This window comes from Apteryx mantelli, chromosome 3 (assembly GCF_036417845.1).
Source record: "Apteryx mantelli isolate bAptMan1 chromosome 3, bAptMan1.hap1, whole genome shotgun sequence".
NCBI classification, from domain to species: domain Eukaryota; kingdom Metazoa; phylum Chordata; class Aves; order Apterygiformes; family Apterygidae; genus Apteryx; species Apteryx mantelli.
In genome coordinates this window covers 50,809,364-50,830,901 of record NC_089980.1, presented here as the reverse complement: position 1 = coordinate 50,830,901, position 21,538 = coordinate 50,809,364, and the positions used below count along the sequence as shown (strand labels likewise).

Sequence of the window (21,538 nt, the reverse complement as noted above, 5' to 3'; positions counted from 1 at the left end):
TAAACATTCACAGCAGTTTCTGTAGCAGATGACAGTAGAAGTTTATCTAGGTGTTGATGTACACTGCATTTGAACTCTGCTTTAGCACTAGTAGGGTCTGCTTTTCAACCTGCAGCTCAGACACCAAGCTTGATGAACTGTTTATAAATATGGTTCTGCTCCTGTGTGACCAAACTTAAGCTTCGTTATCTCATTCAGAAATATGAAGAGATGCTGTGCAAGCAATCCTTCATTTAAGGCGCATTGAGCTCAGAAGATTACTGAGGAGAAGGTCCTAGAATAATTCTGGTAGTCTTCTACAGTCTTTCCCCAGATTAACACTAACATTCAACCCAATACTTAAAAGTGTCTTTATTTTACTCTTATGCTTTAAGGACATCTTAAAAAGCAGTTACAAAACAAAAAGATTGGTATTGCAAAGAAAAGTGGAGGTGCAGTTTCAAAAACCAATAGTGTCTTTAAATATAAAATATATATATCCAAACTATTATCTAGAAAGTGTACCACCATTTCTGCCTCAAGCTGGTCCTGCCAACCTCTGGGTCATTACTCTCCAGTACAGAGCTCAAGAACTCATATTAGAAGGAGCATCTCCAAGCTTCATGTCACAGGCATGATTCATAGCACAGCTGCTTAGTCACAGCAAGTAAACACCACTGCCTTAGGTTTTTTGAAGGCATTCCATAGTTCTCCCTTGAGCAGTGGGTAAGAAGCATCCAAACATCTCCTGGGAAGCATATGTCATATACACAAAGCCATCTTCATCTTTGTAGTCCCTGTACACTTCTGCCATTGTCAAAGACATACTGGCTAGGCTTTTGTTGTTCACCAGCAGGTAGAAAGCTTGTGTAGCAGTTAAAGCCATTCTGCTTCTAAGTTGGGGGGGGGGGGGAAATAGAGGATTAAGTGTTAGCAAATTCAAGAAGGTCTCATCTTTAGTCTTTGAAATAAATTATGCAGAGCAGTGACATGAACTATGTCTAAAAAATGCTGTATAAAGTCATTACATGGTTTAACATCTCATCAGCAGGAAGTTAACCGTATGTTTGGAAGCTGGAAGGCTTGTGCTCTGAGGAAGAGGCTTAAATCAAATTGTTAGACCATGACTACTACTGAGTCCAGCCTTTGTGTTCCCAATTACCAAAGAGAAGCGCTGAGTAGAAACCAAAAGCTTCTGTAGCATTGCTATAATGAAGGATTTCAGCATAGTCTGTTATACTTAATGTCTCAGTCTTTGAAAGAAGAGTCCTTCTCAGAGGTATTAAATACAAAGATCAGGACCCCAAGTTATGCATCCTTTATAGAAGTTATTAGATATCTAGAAAGCTCTTCTGTACTTTACAGAAACACCATATGAGAGCTATATGATTTTCAGTGCTTTACCAGAGACTTTCATTCTGAAGACTCTGGGAGACTTCTTCCCCATAGTGTTTTTGGGAAGAGTAATTTAGAAGCATTATATCTCACACAGCTCACACCTGTGAATTGTTATAAGCTTGAGCAAATTCAGTAAACTACAGTAAAAGAGCAAGCCAGCAACAGAGCTAGGGGCAGAACAGAACCACAGAGCCTCAGCACAACTTCTTTAAATTCTTCAAGTAGAGACAAAGCAAAACAGAAGTCTGATATAATCCTTATTCACTACAGTTAAGGGAGAAGAGGGAAGGCCTTATGCATCCAAAAGCACAGACCAGGTTCTTCCCCAAATCCACCTGAGAAAACATCTGTTGACTTTCTTCAAACTCTTGCAGGAGAAGGAACTCATTACAGAGACCTTTATGCTTTCCTCCCACACAAAGAAGTTAAATAAGTTTTTACAGCAGAGTGCTAGAAAATACCTGCTTGGAGACCTGCCACAGAGCCCAGCTGCAGCCCGCAGCCCCACCTACACAGTGCCACTTGCTACCCAGGTGTTCACAACCTACCTAATGATGGTTATAAACTGTGTCATGGTCAGCTCCTCAGGCACAAGAAACTTAGTTTTGTCCAAGAGAGGAAGGTATTTTTCTTTATGGTATCTTTCAACAATTACCTGTTTTAATTAGAGTCACACTTAGAAAAACCTAAAACATTTAGCTCCCTTTCCCCCTCCTCCCTACCCATCTTTAGACAAAAAAGGTCCCAGCATCTCTCTTTACAGAACAGCAACAACCTTCACTAGCAAAACAGAGAGATTTACCGGGATTTTGGTTGGGAACTTCGCCCGGATCCCAGCTACTTCTTCTAGCCTAGTCGCTGTGCAAGAGAGAAAAGGATCGTTACGCGTGTGCGCAGCCCCAGGCGCCCGCACCGGCCCCCGGCGCCCCCGCCCTACCGAAGCTCTTCCGCAGCTTGAAGGGCCGGGAGGCGGCCGGGCCCCCGGGCGCCGCCGCCTGCATCTCCGCGCCAGCCCCGCGCTCCCACCGGCAGCGGCGCGCTGCCCCGCCCCGCCCCGCGCCTCTTATGGGGCCGCGCGGGCCCGGCCCGCCCCCGGCCCCAGCCCCAGCCCGCCCCCGGCCCCCGCCCCGGCCCCGGCCCCGGCCCCGGCCCCAGCCCGCCCCCGGCCCCCGCCCCGGCCCCGGCCCCGGCCCCAGCCCGCCCCCGGCCCCCGGCCCGGCCCCAGCCCGCCCCCGGCCCCGGCCCTGGTCCCCCCGGTCCCGGTCCCGGCACCGGCCCCCGCCCCGGCACCGGCACCGGCCCCGGCCCCGGCCCCGGCCCCAGCCCGCCCCCGGCCCCCGCCCCGGCCCCGGCCCCGGCCCCAGCCCGCCCCCGGCCCCCGGCCCGGCCCCAGCCCGCCCCCGGCCCCGGCCCTGGTCCCCCCGGTCCCGGTCCCGGCACCGGCCCCCGCCCCGGCACCGGCCCCGGCCCCGGCCCCAGCCCGCCCCCGGCCCCCGCCCCGGTCCCCCCGGCCCCGGTCCCCCCGGCCCCCGCCCCGGCCCCGGCCCCGGTCCCGGCCCCGGCCCGCCCCCGGCCCCGCGGTCCCGGCCCCGGCCCCGGCCCCGGCCGGGCGGCGCGGCTGCCGAAGGGCTCCTCTTGCCGTGCTTTCGCTGCCCCCCCGTCTCTGCCGCACAGGCAGAGCGATGCCTCCTGCTGTCAGCCCCCTGAGCGAGAGTTTATAAAAGCAGCTTTCTTGCCAGGTTCTCAACACTCCCCAGTTATTTTGCCTCTTTCGGCACGTTTTCCTCTCCCGACTCCCCCGTGCGTTTCAGGCAAGCGCTGCAGCCCTTTCCTGAGCGAGGTGCGAAGTGAACGCCTCTAGGGAGCTCGCTAGGAACATCCAGTTTTCATCCTTGTGAGCCCCTCCATGTCTCATGTCCCTGTGACAGGCAGTTATGTGGGAGCTTCACTGGGGTGTCTCAGGACCTCAGTTCCTTTGACGGGAGCCGCATAACTGAAGAGCAGTGCTGTTGTGCTGTTTTTCTGTCCTTCACTATGAAACATCTTTGCCTACGGAAGGGAAAGCTGTCACCCTGCTATACAGTTCAGATGTACACCCGGAACTGCAAAAAGAGCTAGGTGCTAACCCCCTGCTGAAATGTGTTTGTGAATCGGCCTCTCCATTCTGTCATAGCAGCGTTTACTTATTCTTCACTTTCTTTGATGTAAACTACACAAACTGGAAGATAAGTTGCATACAAGACAACATGATGCTTTGTGAGGGGACTTTGACTACCTCACAGGAAGCCCACAGCTCAGGAGTGAACCATTTCTGTTCATTTTCCCTTTTCAGATGGCTGGTCTTCTGTCAGGTCAGTTACCTTCTTCATTCTTCCAAACTGCTTTGAAACTATTTCTTTGGGTTTAGATTGACATTTTTCATATCCTCAGGTTACCAAACTGCTTATTTTCTGAATAACTTGAGAGGTGACTTTTAAGATTGGTTTTGTCTCTACAGCATGATCATGATTTTAATGGCTTTCAAACAGACTTCAGGTCCATCTATTTGCTGAATATGATTGCACATTACCTGCTTTTTGGATTGCTTGCATACCTGCTATTATTTCAGCTGCCAAGATTGTTTCACAGCCAAACATGTACTCAAACATGGAGTAAAGTTAGCTGAAATTTGGTTGTTATCTATGTAAGTCATCTCAGTGAATGGTTGGGATTGATCCCCATTACTCAGTTTGCTTTGCTTATGCCTTTTTAATATAGTAGTTGCATTTTATTCAATCTAGCAAGCTAAGAGCAACCCAAAGTTGCCAAGGTTTATGAGTTACTGGGTCTGGCTGATTTTTCAAGGCAGAATCAGTAACTGTCACCTCTCACACTTTTATTTTCAGTCTTGCAATATTTCTTGCTATAACTAAATTTTCTGTTCCTAGAATTTTCTGATTATAGGAGAACCTCAGTTTTTATTTAATAATAAAACTAGGCTTGTAAATGCACAATCACAGTAAAAAGTGCTGTGCAACATTGAAGATGCCCTCAAGATTCAGCAACCAGAATATAATTTTGAAAAGGAACATCTTTATTAAAATGTGTGTTCACTATGTATTTATATGTCACCATTTTCAACCAGCCCTTTCAGAACCGTTTCCAGGGGCTGAAGTTGTTAGTGCTGCTGAGCTGCCCTTTTCTCCTGATCTAGAAGTGAAGGGCTTTAGTCACAGCACCAGCTCCCCCATGTGGCACTACGGATTTAATTGCACAGAGAAGACAAGGTCCTTGCTTTGAAGAGTTCATGAGCAAGAGCTCTGAACTTGGAGAGAGGTCTTGAGTCCACACTGGAATGGTCTGGAAACAACTGCTCCTCATGGGCAGACCTCTGCTTCTGTGCAGACAAGTTCAGGGATCTGCTTACAGAGTTGGGTCTGATTTCAGCTCTTTTGAGTAGAGGCCAGTGGGTGGGTGACAGGCTGAAGAAGCATGAGGGGAGGAGGGCATGTGCCACAGAAGTGACATGATGCCATAACTCAGCCTGGTGAGACAAAGTATTTAATGAGATCAGTGAACAGAAGAATAAGTAGAATGGTAAAGAAACAGAGTAAACTTACATATAGCACATGAACATGGAGGCTGAAAGATGTGAGGAGGCTGAAGAGTATGCCTTGGGAGATGTGGTCAGTACAGGGCTTCCCAAAGCTGATCAATAAGTGGACCAGCTCTTCCAAGCACTGGTATGGCTCTACTCAGTAATCTGCTTCTCAGCACTTGCCCATTCTGTCACCATATAAAGAAAAGTATTATCTTATTGCTCTGTTTCTTCACCAAGCAACTGTGTGAATTGCTCTCAAGTAGCGTAGTGAAGGAGTTGGCACCTCAGTGCCTTAGCAGTCTTTTTTTAAATCTTGCATTTCATTGTACTAAAAGGTTTTCAGTGTGTGCAGACAAGAAGGGACATACCACACCAGTGCTGTTTTCTGTGCTGCCTCTCACTGCACGTGAAGTAAAAAAAGTGGTTCTGTCCAGGCCTTGCTTCCAGTGAGAAGTAATCTCTTCCCATAACCATAAGCAACTGCTAGTGAGAAAACTGAATAGCTGATAAGAAGGGGAGCCAAAGATGGAGAATTTCTGCAGAAGCTGGTGAACACTTATGAATCTAACTTTTGTGACAGCTAAGAATGAACACAGATCGAGGCTTTAGGTAGCATGTGCCCTAAGTCACATTATCTGGAAGCAGAGAGCATGGGAGATCTAGGTGTGTTGACATGGTGGCTGCACTCAGTCTTGTATTGAATAATCCTGTTTCAGACCTAAATGTGGAATTTATTCCTCTTTCTCTGCTTTCCCCTGGAAGTTTTTCTCAGATGCACAAAATTAATGGACCGGTAGAGCAATTTTGCACAGAGGATGGAGTACTCAGAGGTCCATACTGGAGCAGAAACACAAGAAGGATCAAAGGACAGTGTTATTCTATTTTTATCTGCTTGAATGCCCAAAGACTACATTCATATGAGTCCTGTAAGTCCCTGAACATTAAAGCACAAGTTTGGATATGTGTATCTTATCTATTCTGGTTTCATTGCCACACTTACAGACTTTTCCTAAGTCCCAGGTTTGCGGCTGTGTAACTGAATTGTGATATATCCATTGTTTCTGTTTGTAATAAAGTGATCCCATCGTAGTGGATCTAATCATATATGCAGTCTGGCTGAAAATAAGTTTGCGTAAGAGCAGTAAGGAAACAGTAGGTCCTTTGCATTGTCCTATTCCAGCTGAAGACATTAAAAAACTTGCCGCATAGCAGGGATGTGATTTAGTTAAGGAATTACTTTCCCTGAGTGGGAGTGTGCAGGGTGTCAGACACTTGAGGATTCTGCAGAGTTTTACTTTCAGCACGAACCAGGGAGCTCCTGTGAAAGACAAAATTACAGTGTATGAAGAGAGGTTGAAATAAGGTGGTAGGAAAGGCTGAGCAATTTGGTGCGTCCCAGAGGTATTGCTGGAGTCTGAATATGTGGTACTGCCGGAGGGGAGAAGTGAGTCAGCTAATGACCAAGCAAATGACTGAGGGCTTTGCTTCCTGACCAAGTGAGGGGGTGCTTGTTTCATTGGCCTCCTAGCAAATGTGAGCTTTCTATCCTAAAATTTGACTGCTTTGCCTGCCAATTCAGTTCAGTGCTTTCACGTATTTTCACTGCTTACCTTGTTTCTTGTATTTTTTCATCCCAAATTCCTGAGTTTTTTGAAACCTGAGTAGGGAAGCAGAGTGAGAGTGATGAACGCACTCTAATGTACAGCCTTTTCCTTAGTCTGTGCTGTTTCGTTCATGTTTATGTTGTTCAGAAAAAGGTCTTTATTTGGGTTAGACAAAATCCCTGAAAAGTCAGAAAAAATACATTTCCCCAATTTTTTCTTGTTTGTTATCGATCTCTCATTCAAATCATATGGGCCCCTATGGATATGCAAGTCCCATTGTGCTAAGCAGAATATAAGCAGCTCAGAAGAAATGACCCCTCTCTAAAGAACTTGAAATCTGAATTTCCCAGACAAGATAAAATGGGATAGTAATAATTATGGCAGCTGCAAGAACCCAAGATGCAAAGAATGTGTGCAACAGTTTGCATACAATTTCATAAGAAGGCTGTGGCACAGCAGACACCCAGTTCTAGATTCTTGGAGTACAAATGCATTGAACTGATCACAGGACCACCCCGTCTTTTAGGGAATTAAAAAAAAATCACAGAAAAACAAGAAAAAAACAAATAAACTTCAAGGTTTTCTATTTGATTGTATTTAAAAACTATAAAATCCCTGACCAGCTGCCTTCACACATGCTGCATGTTAAAATCACACTTGAGCAGGAAGAGACAAGTTGCTTCTGAAAGGGTTTAGCCCTGAAACATCACAAAGCAGAGATTACACCACAACATCAACCTGTCAATTGTGGGTGCGTATATCACACAGTGGGTGTGAGGTATAATGACATACTCAGAAACAGGCATCTAATTTTCTCCAAATTCTGTGAGAGACAAGCAATAGCACTGGTTCTTTCAGGTAGGTCTGTGAGCTATTGTGGAACTGAAGATCAGGAGCTGCCCATGTTAACCAGAGGACTGAGATGCTCTGATCAGTCCGCCTGCTGAGGCAGTGGTTACAGCTCGGGTAGCATACATGAGTGCTAAGAGGCTCTAACCAAGATTTTGCCAGTTGTAGAAAGCATACAACTAAATTCTGCTTCTATAACCAAAAGCATTTTCACTTTGGAAGTCGCCACAGTGCTCACTGGTGCTTAGGTACCCTCGTGGTTAAAAGCCCTGTGAGCTTTGAGGGCTAGAGGTGATCAGAGGGCTCTGACTCCCGAGCTTGGGGGGATTTAAGCTGTGGTGGTTTAAAACTAACCACCTGGCTGTCTGCCCCTCCTCGTAGCATGAGGCTACTCCCCCCACAGGCGCAATCTGTGCCAGTGTGCGAGAGCTGATCCACTCCTTGCTTACGCTGCTGGGCTGGACAGTGTCCTCGGGCAGCCGAGGAGTCAGCACATGTCCACTTATGCCACTCCTGCCACCAGGGCAGTAATAGCCAGCACAGCAGCGGGATGGAGGCAGTAAGGGGTTTAAATTGCCAATGCTTAATCTCCCCAAGCTCAGGAGACAGAGGCACTCAGCCTGAAGTCAGACTGAATCTGATTAGTTTATTCTGCCAAGCTAGCTGAACAATTTGATGCCTAACGAAGGCAAACCCAGGGGTCAGATTTAGTCAAGAGAAAAAAACAATAAATGTTAAAACATGGACTGCATTGCTAGTGATTTGTGTTCCAGTGGAAAGGATTCGCTGCACTGTTATGTGGTGAAAAGTACTGTAGTTCACCATAAACTGAAATGAGCTTTTCTTCATAAGTCAGTATGCAGGTGCTGGTGAGTTAATTCCAGTGTAGCAAAAGTCAGATGACAAATGAGGCTTTGCTCTGGCTATAAATTCCATCCCACACTTAATAATCCTGAACGCAAGCTGATATGTAAGCAAGAGAGGCTGAGGGAATAACTGCACAAGGCAAAAAACAGTTATATGTAGACTAACAATTTGAATATGAATGATAGAGCACTAGAGAGACAGAGACTTATTTATTTAAGCAGCATCACTGAATCAGAAGAGAAACTGCAGCATGATGTTCTAGGGAAAAAATGTGGGTTGGCAAACATTATTTGTTGTGCTGTGAAAATCTGTGAAGGTTTACAGAGTTATGTATAGTTATCTTAAATACATGCTTTCACAAAGGTTGTCTGTAAGTGAAAATAAAATAGCTGAGTAAAGAGGGGTTTGAAAAGCCCTCAAGCAGTCAAACTCAGCCAACCAATTTAAAGGTTTTCAAAAGAGCCAGCCTGAATTCTTGTATGCTCCCTGAACGTTGCTAGTTGCAGATAAGGAATCCTTTGCCTCCCTCTTCCCTTCTGTAACTCTGAACCTGCCTATACTCCTTCTAGGGCACTGTAGTAAACCCACATTCTTTACTTCTTTCTCATAAACCTGCAAATAAATGTACGCCAGTAACTTACTTTCTCCCCAAATTCATATGCCCTCATACCAAAAAAATAGTCAGAGCATCCTTATATTTTAGTGGACGCTTAGTTTTGGGTCTCGGATTTATTGTCCAAAACCTGTCTGCTCATAAGACTCAAATTGTGAATTGAGCCCCTCTCAAAATACTGAGATAAGTTTAAAAGTCATCAGTAGTATTTCTGGGTTGATTGATTAGGTTTTATTTATAATTGTGGTTCTTTTTCTTTGACTTATAATTTTTTAACCTTTAGGCTGCACCTAGGTCATCTCTCTGATGGCTTTTTGGTGTAGCCAAGGTTTAGAAATTAGTTCTTTTACTTTTAAATGAGAGACTATGTAACTATCTTGCATCAGATCTTGGTATGCTAAGATAAAAATGTCACTTCTACAAAGGAAACTTCAGTTAGACTTATTTCATCTATTCTCTCTTTCTCACTTTTAGCTGTCCTGACCTGGTGTTCAGCTCATTTCTTTACTGGGCTGTACTTATCATCAGGTTAAAATACTGTTGTCTGCTGTGCACATAATGCACATACAAAAGTAACACCCTAAAGATGGCAAAACTCAAACAGTAGTTTATGGTGATGGAGTACTTTCTTTATGTTAGTTTTTGGTTTCAGGAACACCATTAAACATGTTTTTCCTTAATGTTGTATCTTTCATTTAAAGATTTTGGGACCTTTCCCAACATTATTTTGTTAAATTTTCCAACCACCTTCAGAGATGTGAGCAGGCTGAGGTACAGTGATGTAGCCTCAGTACTTTTTAAGTTGTTCCACATTTTAGCATTTTACTTTTGAGAAGCATAGATGTAGATTCTCAGTGATTTTCTGCAAGTGTTGCTCAAACTGGAGATTCTAACTAGGTGTAAAAAAATCAGTGACTGTTTTTGAGAAAAGATGGCATAAGTGAAATGTTGATCAAGGTCCCTATAAGTATATCTCTGGTTTTCAGTTTCCCAATATACCAGTGGATCACCAGCTTTCTGTCCCACAGGGGCTGAGCTCAACATCTAAAAAGATGCTGAAAAGGCTAAGAAGGGAACTGCTTCACTGGATTCTCTTTTCCAACCATCTGCTTTCTCATTGTCATTGCTCACTCATTATGTCTAGGATGCATGCTCTCCAAGATGCATGGTATTATATTTTCCACCTAGAGAAGAAACCAAATTAATGTTGATCTTGCTAGCCAATTTTCTTGGTCATCTTTTGAAAAATTGAAGAAATTTTCCTCTGTGTGGAGAAGACACTTATTTTCTCTTTGCACTATAGTGCTTCAGTTAATGGGTTTCCCTTTGTAAAACTTGGTAACCCTCTGTTGTCATTGCTGCTATATAGGCTAGCAATAAAAGAGCACATTGAATAACACTGTTCAGGGTTTCTTGATAACAAGTGCCTTCTGTGAGAGAGGGCCTAGTTAATGAGTGTTGCTGCTGAATCACTGGTGTTTTTAGGAGAGTGTGCATGTTTGTTTGTTCTTTACGAGGGACTGCTGGTACTTCCCATGCACACCAGCAACAGTTAATGAAAAAGCATGAGCTCCAAATTTGAATCTGATTAGAATTTACTGAGCATCTGTGTGAACAAATCTAATTTTTATGGATTTATATGTGGCTGGAGTTCTGGGAACACGATTTCCCTCTTCTGTTAATGTGTCTATTGTTTGACTTGGTAGCACATTTATATTCTGTCTTGTTGGTTTTAGTAATGTTACTTCTATGAGTAAAGATTTCAGTACCTGTGCCTTGGTGAGGGGAAGTAGCATTGTGTTCTGTAAAAATTAATTTAAAAGTTATGCTTTGTCCATATATGACAATACTCTTGTTTGAAGAGGTTTTCCTTGTCTACAAGTTTTTAAAGCATTTTTCTAGTATGGTTGAATTATTTTCAGATGGGACCTCAGTGGCTTTATGTCCAGCCTGTTCCTGGCCTCCCTGCTGAGACTGCTAGGAATGTGTCAGATGGTGCCAAAAGTAACTATTGGGTTTTGGGTTGTGCATGTTGGAATCTGTTTTCTATTTTAACCTTCAGAAAGGGTGTTATAACTGACAGAGAGCAGAAGATGTTAAAAATATCTTTAGCATGTCCCTATGAAACTGGCAGCTTTGTTGTCATTTGCTGGAATGTTAGACAGAAGGGCATTTTCTAGTTCTTGTCTGGGGTCAAAAGCACGCCTCTTCATGAGAGCAATGCACAGTTTCCAAGAGTGGCTGGGATTTTTGGATACCTCCTTTTTCAGGTGCTTGTTAAAGAGGTCTGATCCTACTGGGAAATTGCTCTGGATTTATTGAAAATTTGGACCCTTTAAGATGCCCACATTAGGTATTCAGAAACTGTGGCTCTCGGGATTTTAAGTCCCTTTCAAATGTTTTCAGCAGAAACTTCTAAAGTTTAGGTCTAAAATACAAAACTATAGAAAAAACTTCTCAGTGTGAAGGAAAGATTGAGATCTTCCTGTTGCAAATTCTACTATGTCATTTTATCTTAGAAATTCATATTTAGGGAATTTTTTAAGATGTTAGAAAAAACACCCAAATTAATGGGTGGAAGAGAGAGGGAAGTTACTTAATGTTCTGAGAAGTGGGACTCCTGGATTACTATTCCTAGTGTGAATTGCTGTGTGATCTTAAACAAGTCTTTAACTGTGGCCAACCCCTGAGCAATGCCATGTATTCAGCTGCATGACAACCGTGTTGTGGAGCTCAGTTAGTGTGCATGTGGCATGAATAAAATTCTATAGAAATGTCAGCAATTTATTGAATATGAACATACTGACAAGTGGTTTGAGCTGATACTGGATTTCTGAAAATCACAGCCCAAATATGTACGTTAGCAGATATTCAAAACTGTTTACTTTAGGAATCTAAATGGAGATGACAAATCCAGAGCTTAGTCTTTTGGGGTTCTGCCTACAGTGAATGCAGAGAGAGAGGTGCTCCTGCAGAGGATCCATTCAATGCAAGTGCTCTGAGTGATCTGCTGCCTGAGTCCTTCCCTTTACACTGGCCACCCTGAGCCACATTGAGCACCTGAAGTAGGTCCTGTGAATAATCTCCAAAGAGCTCAGCCTTTTAGGAGGGGGCTTGAATTGTGCTCTAAGTCACTTTCAGCAGAATTTCCTTTGCTTAACAACATTTAGGTTTGCTCAGTTCCTTAGTGCTATCAAGTGAAATTATCACAATAGGGTGTACCAATGAGATCCCACCTATCCATTTTGTGTCTTTAACCTGAGTTTTGTTTAAAACTCAGTTATAAAGAGTGTGCCTGTATAGTTTAGAGAGGATAGCCTTGTACAAATAATTAGTTATCAGAGGTGGGTTTATAGTGAAACACTGAGGAATAGCATGCATAAGATATAGGTGGGATGGGGAACACTTAACAAAGTGCAGACCTGTGAACCCGAAAGTGCAAAACATCACCCTGTTACACAATTCATAGGCTTTAGTTTGTGTGACTAACATGTAGGCAGTAGATAAGCCATTCTTACTGACCTTCACAGCACTGTGGTTGCAGTAGGCAATCTTTACAAAGGGATGAATTGTTCTTAAACCCCAAATTAAATATGCTGCACATGAAGGGACTGTTGACTATGTGAGACACGTGCCACCATCTTCTGCCTTTTGTCTTCTTGAGCAGACATAACTGTTTGGGAAAGCAGAAAGCTTTCATCATCTATTTGCTCTCAGGTTCCCTATCCTCTTTCAAACAGTATCTTGGAAAGTGCTACGATCCTAGTTTCGCATTGCTGTGGACAAGAGCTGAAGGCAGGAGTAGATCTGCAATTGTTATTGTTGGTGTCTGTAGCCATACAGCAGTTGCCAGCAGCAGAGTGGTCTTTCCCAGATGCCCCTGCAATTGTAAGGTGAGACGCTCACAAGAATCCTGCATAGTAAAGGCTCATGAAGAGGATTTTTCTCATGTTTTAAATGAAAGCTGAAGTAAAGCAATGATAGATGGCAATTGTTGAGTATTGAATAGCTCCTGTTGGTTACTTCAGGGAGCCCATACTTAAGGATCAAATGACTCACAGAATTGGTATCAGGGCTGTTCAGTACTAGCTTCCTGATATGGATCTTGCTCATTATCAATAACTCATATCAATTTGTATGTGATGAAGACTATGACTCCCCCCTACCCCCACCAAACTCTTGCACCAGCATGATAGAGGATTTGTCCTGCTACCTAACAATCTTGTAGACTCTGGGGTTCACTAGCCAGACATGCTCATCTTTAAAACTGTCTCTGCTTGCAGGCTTTGGCTTTTGCTACAAACCAAACAGCTCCAAAAAGTCTGTGATCAGAATCCAGTAGGGTACACTGAACTTTTAGAAAGAAAAAGCAAGAGTTGTTTCTCCTTATTCTGTTCCAATTTAAATATTTCACCAGGCACTTTTCTAGGTCATAATATTCTCTCCTGCAAATAGTTTTATCTTTTCCTTTAGTTCTTCATATGCTTGCTTACTTACATTTATTTTTGTGTGTGAGCAGTAAAACTATCATGCTACACTGAATTATGCTGAATATTATATTACAGATATACATGTAGATGTGTATTTACATATATTGCTAAGAGCTTTTTGGAAAATCTAGTTAGGTCTGTAATGGTTGAAGCATTCATTTGCATCATCTTTCTGAGTGTGGACAATCAAAACAAATTAATCAGGCTCACTCTTGCTAATTGTCGCTGTTACGTTCCTTATGTAGCATTAGCTCCATGTAACAAAAGCTCCATGTACTGCAGAAGCTGAAGAGAAATGTTTTATTAACATAAGAACTCTTCTGGCCTTTGAAATTTCATTGTCCTCAGTGAATTGAGTTAAAAATAAATTCTTTTCTTCTTGAATTTTCTTTAACTTAAGATGAGATGATGTATTTCATCAGACACTGTGGTGTGTGTGTATACTTACAAGTATATATACTTATATACAAGTATATACTTATACACACACACACATATATGTTATTTCTTCTTCTTTCCCACTGAAGGTTTGTAGCCAGATAAACACAGTGGGTCGAATAAGTTGCTATGGATGTAAATGATACTAAATGATTAAGCAGCCCAGCTGTCTGTGGTCAAATGCAGCATCTCACCAAATGCTTCTCCAAAATAAAAATTCTTCCAAGGAATGATTTATAATGTAGACCTGTAAAAAGGCTTCCTGGACAGTATTTGTTTCCCATGTGTAACGTGGTTTGAAATCTACTTTCTGATCCAACTCTCTGCAGTTGTCTCTGAAATGGGCTTGATGATGGATGGTGGCAAACCACCTAAAGATGACTAGATATTTTGCCTCTCTAACATATGTCTCCAGAGTGGTGAGTTAGTGTCTAGCATCATATTAATGTCACAAAGTAAAGGAAGTGGAGTGAGAGAGTCACTAATGAAAAATTACTTGAGCTGGATTCACAGAAGAAGAGCTAGGGAGCCAACTGCCCAGTCTGGGTCTTCTTCCATGAAGCCCTGAATCTCTTTGCAGAGATATCTTGATAAAGCAGAACAACTTCTGAGAATTTTTCCTCAACAGGCACAGAATTAACCCTTTTGAAAGCTTTGATGAAAACTGGTATGTAGTATCTGTTGAGCAAATCAAAATGGCAGGGTGAGTCAAAGTGAGGTAGGTCGTCAGTATGGTGGTGGGACACTTGGTCTAGGATGTAGAAGGCACTAGAGCAAGCCTCTGCCTCTGCTGAATGAAAGCAGAGACTTTTCATCCTTTATTACTTTAAGTGACCTTGTCTCCAGCACAATAGTTAAGTGCCACTCATCAGGATATAGATATGTGAAATGTCCTCTCCTCTCCCATGTCAACACAGCCTCCAGTGCAGTACAGTTTGGTAAGTTCTGGTGTCGCTATTTTTTCTGACTCCAACTATTAAACCCTGTGGAACTGGGCATCTTGCCACTTTTGTGTGGCTCCTTTCTTTTTTTCTTTCTCTTGACTGAAAGTTCAGCTAACTTACATGAGCCAGTCCCAGCCTTCTCTGTGTGAGCTGGCTAGCGTTCTGGCACTATACAGTGATTATTATATAAAAGTATTTTTTTTTCCCAGTGGAGAATCACTCTAAGATTGGCCTTCTCTTAAGGATCAACTCTGGAGCCCTGGATTAAATTCCTAGCTGTGGCACAGCCTTTCTGTGTGCCTTTGGAGCACACAATCTTTTGCTCTTCTAGTGGGATTTTCAACCTATCTAAGAGAGGGAGGCACCAAATTCCTCATTTGTACATTGTGCAGTTATTAGCAAAGTACTATCTTGTTCTCATTTGGAATATGCTTGATATGCTCTCTAATACAAATAATGGTAATTGACATGCATTTTGCTTTGTCCTGGAATAAGGTTCATCGGTCCCATATGAAAAATATTTTTATATGCTTTTCCATTAACATATTTGTTACTAGTCTTGAATTTTAGCTTGAGTGAGAGCTACAAATAAACTTACATGGATATTCATTAGAATACTGAGCTGCAATTGCTCTGAATCAACATTTTAGTAAATTTGAAGTAGTTTAGTAAATAACCCCAATTAAAATGATTAATGGAGGAGATCTGAGAACTCATTATTTTAGCTGTCTTATGATACTTGCACTTTCTTTAAAACTTCATCTCCTGCAATCCCATGAACATGTCTCAGGTTTCATTTAAAAATGGTAGTATATTTCTGCTCCTCACAGGAACAGAGAAGAGCTGAAAAATATAAACCCCAAAACTCTTGAAATCCAAACAGTAAAGAAATAGATAGTATCACTTAATATTTTTGAATGCATGTTTTTTAAACCAAAGTTTATGATTTGGTTTAAATTCCTAATTGCTAGTGCTTTATGTGCTTAGAGTTAGGGATATCCTGTGAATATTCTCTCTAGAAAACTGATTTTGAGAAGGATATTTCTCCACTAAAAAACAGAACTGCACATTGTGGCTTGTGCACGTATTTTTACATTACAAACTAGGGTAGTTTTTGTCCGATTGTTCTGAATAGTGAATAGATTCAAGGAAACTGAAACCCTTTCAGACACCTCGTAAAGATACAGGAGCAAAATTTGTAAAGTTAAAGGTTAACAATGCATCACTCTGTATGTTTCAACGCGCTGTTTCTTTTTACGTTCCCAGTAGCCAGAGAGTCTTCCACCCTGATGTGAGAACTCTGTGAATCAAAAACATCAGTGATGTTCCTGGCTGGCTTACATTCAGTTCAGTGGAGTTTGGCAGGTTTGTGTCTGTCTCCCTCCTCTCCTGCCGATGTGTTTGCTGGAGGCAGCAGCTGGTAGCCCTCACGCAGCAAGCCCTGAATGTCACTCCAGCCCTGTATCCTGTCTCCAGCAGTGGCCAGTATAAATAGCCATATGTCGCTAGCATAAACTCACTGTTCTTAAACTATGCGTCCATTATTGGCCAAACTTGAAAACACACTACGGGGCTAAATGGACCATTGGTCTGACCCAGTGTAGACTTTTTTGTCCTAAAATTACAGATGTGTAGGGAAGAATATGAGAACATGGAGTGATAATTCTCTGTCTTCTGCCATTCAAAGTGCAATAATTTTCTGAGCCAGGATTAGTATTTAATACTCTTAGATCCACTGTCTTCCATGAATTTGTCCAGTTGCTTTTGAATTGATGATGGTGTAAACAATATCCATTTGGTCATTTGGTCATTTGGATGACCAAATTAAGCAACAAGAAGTAGTCTGGCTTTTCACAGCATACCTTACTATTCTTCAGCTCTCACGTAACACTGTGTTGATTTAGGTACCAAGCACGGTCTCTGTTTTCTTAATTAAGAGTGCCCAAGTTAAAAGATTGTTTTGTCCACTCTTTAACTGGCCTTTCAGAGTTATTTTAAAAAAAGGGTTTGCCCGTAACGTTAGCAGCTCTGACTCAGACACACAAGCAGCACATCTGCAGAGGGAGAAGGTAGTTTTTCATACAATCTGTTTTCTCACTATAACGACGTTGTCACACACTGGAATGAAAACTCCAAAAACTTCAGTCAGCCTCTGGCTCTCTGCAGAAAGTCTTGCCCTGTGAAACCTGCAGGGGACAGTTTATGCATTTGCCTCATAGGCAGAAGATCATTCAGAGGCTGGAAGCTTATTCACTGTGGTCACTGCACCTACAAAAAGACAGGAAGAAAATGCTAATATGCTCCAGACTGATTTGTGCTCCAAACATGCTATAGTATTTTTTTCTCCCAGCTGATGGTAGAAAGTAGGGCTGTTAGAAGTCTGCCTAGCAGAGGATTGTATGAAGGTCTTTGAGAGATATAGCACCAAACAATTTTTGCACAATACAGTGAGGTGGAACAACCAGGATAGATGTGATGCAGACTTCTGAAGCCTATGTTTCAGGCATGAATTATTTACTATAATTGCCGCAGCAGGGCAGTTGTCCCTTTCCAGAGTGGACTGGAATATCCAACAGCGCTAGCAATTTCAGTGCGAGTTTGCATTAATTCTCGGTTTCTCTAGCAAGATAATGAAAACCTTTGATTTTCCCTGGCTTCATTTGTGTATTAAGGTAAGTCATCAATCTACCAGATTTGGTCCTTGTATTAAAGGATAACATGCTTAGCACAGAGCAGCTGGACTGCTAATTAAATGAAAATTCCTTACATCTCCAACAATAATATAGCTGAATATCCATCCATCTGTTAGAGGATTATATATTTTGGTAATGGATTTAACAGGAGGCTTATTATTTGTACTTTCTTCTTGTTTGTATTAGCTGAGTACCCATTCTGCTGGGTGCTGTACACACACTGTGCAAAAGGAGGATGTTGCCATGAAGAGTTTCTAGCCTGAGCAGTGGACAAGAGACTTGTGTTTGTAAGGGGTCAAAAGAAACAATAAGACTTTGCTGGGGAGTAGAGGGGGACAGCAGTTTTGGAGTGCTGCCAGCTGAAGATCAGCCACTGTAGACATCACACCTCACACCTGAAGAGAGACCAGAAAGAGGTTCCTGGTACTCACATATGTTATGGGAATTTCCATAAATTAAAAGGCTTAACATTCACATTATTCACACTGTTGTTAGTACTATTCCTACCGCACAAAATGTGGTCCTGTCTTTCTCCGTCATGTTGTGAAAATCAGTGGCCTAAAAGGAGCTTCCAGATGGAGAGTTTAGGTTGAAGTTTTTTTGGTGGAACAAGTTCTGTTTGAAAGATTCCAGATTTTGGAGACTGAACGTTTTGCACTCAGTGAACATTTGCTGAATTCTTCAAAGCAGAGGCCTGCGTTAAACCAGTCTCCCCACACACATCAGCCCATGGCAATCCCCTGATGGATCGGCCATGGAGCCAGGGAGTCTGGGAATGCCCTGCTTTCAGTGACATTGATACCTGATGTTGCTGTTGGTATTAGTCCTGAGGCAGCTCTGCTGAGCAGTCACAGAGTCTAATAGGCTTCCTGCTACGTGGAAGATTGTGAAGAAAACAAATTTTCATCTGATTCAAACTGAAACCAAATTTTGAAAAAAATGAAGTTTCCTGCTAACAGGAAACCCTCCTTCCTGGCTGTCCTCAGTTCTAACTTGGACCCTCTCATCAAAACTTGGGATGTGCTTCATGACTTCTGGAATTTCAGTACACAAAGGAGCTGTATAAATATAGTTGAGTATAATGATGGATGTTAATGGGAACTGCAGACAGGGATTATTATCTCCGTTCACTAATGTGTCTCCTAACACAGATTCTTACTAAAACACTGGGAAATTCACACTAGATTCTAACAGATGATGTTACATCATTCCAGAAACAAATCTGACTACTGTGATTGGAAGGGAATTTACTCTACCAAAGCTTAGACAGGTTTTAAGTCAGTAAAATATATGTGGCAATTTCATAGATTTATCTGTGTGTAGGCCAGAAACAATGGCTAGATCTTCCAGTCTGACATCATGTATAACAGACCACAGATTTTCACCTAGCGTCTCCTATCTTAAGCCTCTTTTTACATGACAGTAGAGTCTATCATATTTTTTTAAGTAGCTGTTTTGGCTTTAGGTCTGTCTCCTCCCTTACCAAACCATTCAGGTCTTGTTGCTTTCACCATGCATGTTTCAAATGTCATCACCACAGAGAATGCAGTATAATATTAGACAGTAAAAGTTTCAAAGAAATAATTCACTCATTCTTCCTACTGCCTCTAATAAGGGTATTAATGGATTTTCTCTTCCACCTCTGAACTTCAGACTGGCTGTCAGCTGTTGTACCATGCTTAGTTTGGTTCAAAAAAGTAATTGAGGCAGATTTTTGTAACTGTAACTTACAACTCTATTCTGTTGTGCCTCTTAAATAAGTGATGAAATGGTGTCTTTAGCATACTTTCCCATTAACATTTAGCATAAACAAATTTCAGAATAGTTAAATTGGTATCAATCATACTTGTTACACAGCTTTTAACTGCCTGGATGATGCTAATTTCCACTCATTTGGACTTTTGTCCCCTAAGTCCCAGGATGACCACATGGGAAAATCCAGAGGACAGCTGTCCCCCCAGTGGTCTTCCTGCACCACACGGAAGACCCCAGAAAGGGACTTATCCAGGGGCAGTTCTTCAGCCCACTCTCTGCCATGGCAGGCATCAACAGCTCCCTGTGCCAGCACTCCTGATCCCCAGCTCAGGTAAGCATGCTGCATTTTTATAAGCAACTTTGGGGTGGGACCTGGCAGCGATAAGTGAGACTTCTAATCGCATTAGGGCTCTTTATATCACCAGTCAGACCACAAGGGCTCCCAGACATACACAGGTGCTGGTGCTGGCTGAGTTTCAGTGCTGTTGGAAGGGAAGCAGGCTGCAGAGTGAGCTGTTATGGCACACAACAACAAAATGGGAACAAGTTAGCAGGTCTCCAGTCATCAGCACTAGTTGCTGGGCAGCTAGTCAGAAGTAAGTGTTTACGTGGAAGAACTTAATTCATGTCTCATGTTGAACCATTGGTAACTCCCTGAATGTGGAGGTCTTGGGAGTGATTCACATGCTTTTTGCCTTAGGGATATTTGTGACTTTCATAGATTCATAAATAAATTCATAAACACATGCCAGTAAATGAAAGCAGATACATGAGACTACTTTGGGACACTAACATTTTTTTTGAGTTAACAAAAACTTGATTTAAAAAATCCACAGGGTTAATCTTGATTTTATGCAGTGTAAATGTCTCCTTTGTTATGCACTTTACTGGAAACATAAATTGTCAATATAAAACTAATAAAAGGCCTCCTTTCACTTGTGCTTTTTCCTATTAGTTCCCTTTCAGAAGCAGCAGCTTTGCATGATCAGTAGATTTGTCAAAAGTATTCTTTTACCTCTTACTTGTTTGAAGATACCAAATTTCTATCCTTAACCCGTCATTTTGGCTCCCTCTACTCTTGTAATTCTGTTGTATTTTATTTATAAAGCCTTTCACTGATGTGTGTTCTATTTATTTGGAACCTAACAGCAGAGATAGCATACTGAAAAGGGCTCTTTATCCAGAGGCCTCTAAGAGACAGAAGCGAGTAACAGAAGGATTAGTGTTGGTCTTAATCTATCAGAAGCAAAGAAATCCTTGGTGATGGTCCCCTGACACTGCTTTGCTGCTCCTAGATGCCAGGAAAATAGTTCTTACCCAAGTACATACTGTTAGCCAGCAACTCAGTACCCTGCCTTCCCCTCACCCTTTCATACATACTGTGCATACTGGGATCCTCATCGCTCCTCTGAAAATGTGAAAAGCCAAATACTGAGCATAGTACATGAGGTGTCAGTGATTTGCCTTCCCCTGTCATGTATGTGATGTTTTTTCCCATGCTACCCATTTTCTTTTGAACTCCCTTGTTGTCCCAAGCTGATAAGATCCTAGACCTTAGTGACTTTCTGTCTTAGTCTCACCAAAATAGAATGGAGTCTTCTCTGGGTACCCTCCTCTGGGTACAAATTATCTCAGAATTAGAGATTATCAGAGTTAGGATGATCAGCACACTATTTCAAACCTTTCCAAGGAAAAGAAAAAAACAGGTAACGATCTTAAAACACTTTTTTGTTTCAATTATTTTTTTTCTGTCAGTATTTTCAGTTTCATCATCATGTGAGTGAAAATTAAGGACTCTTGTCCCTGTGATGCTTGCTGGAAGTCCCAAGGAATGGCACATGATTATATTTGCATTCAGCTCCTATGTATTTGGGAACTGAAACTAAGCCTAAAGAGTTTTGATGAAACAGTACCAGCAGCTAAAATTAATAATTGTACTGGATGACAAAAATTGGGTAAACAATATAGGTATCTGTTTTGTGTTACATTCTAGTTTCTAGATATTCATTTGTATGTGCCACTTATGATACATTATAATTCCCACTCCCCCTATCTCCATCTTCCACAGTCTTCAAATATCTGTCTTCCTCTTTCCCTCTGGGTGTAGCTTGCTTATGTTTCCCCTGCATCAGCAATCCCTTTACTGAATGAAAACCTACTATTTTTTTATCTCAGATCATCTAAATAATACATATTTAATCATAGCCTTAGCAATTGTTTTCACTTTGTATCCAACTTTGAAATATGGTGCTTGTCTATCTTTCTAAATATTCTAGGTAGCCTAATAACATCTATTATCCCTACTTATAAATCTTGTCTTGCATATAA

The 21,538-nt window shown here is 42.1% G+C and overlaps 1 protein-coding gene across 1 annotated transcript; it reads right to left on the bottom strand.

Moving 5' to 3' along the window:
- Positions 1 to 336: 336 nt before the first annotated feature.
- Positions 337 to 2,425, bottom strand: MAP1LC3C (microtubule associated protein 1 light chain 3 gamma). Its single transcript, XM_013943745.2, has 4 exons — positions 2,315 to 2,425; positions 2,180 to 2,235; positions 1,926 to 2,032; positions 337 to 872 (listed from the first exon to the last, which is right to left on the bottom strand). Exons 1-4 carry the CDS (start codon positions 2,376 to 2,378, stop codon positions 662 to 664), a joined length of 438 nt encoding a protein of 145 aa, XP_013799199.2. The 5' UTR covers positions 2,379 to 2,425; the 3' UTR covers positions 337 to 661.
- Between the last annotated feature and the right edge of the window lie 19,113 nt (positions 2,426 to 21,538).

Coding starts and splice junctions, on each gene's coding strand:
- MAP1LC3C (XM_013943745.2), bottom strand. CDS start 2,378: ATGCAGGCGGCGGCGCCCGGGGGCCCGGCCGCCTCCCGGCCCTTCAAG. Junction 2,236..2,314: donor CAAGCTGCGGAAGAGCTTCG/GTAGGGCGGGGG, acceptor TCTCTTGCACAG/CGACTAGGCTAGAAGAAGTA. Junction 2,033..2,179: donor AGTTCCCAACCAAAATCCCG/GTAAATCTCTCT, acceptor TAATTAAAACAG/GTAATTGTTGAAAGATACCA.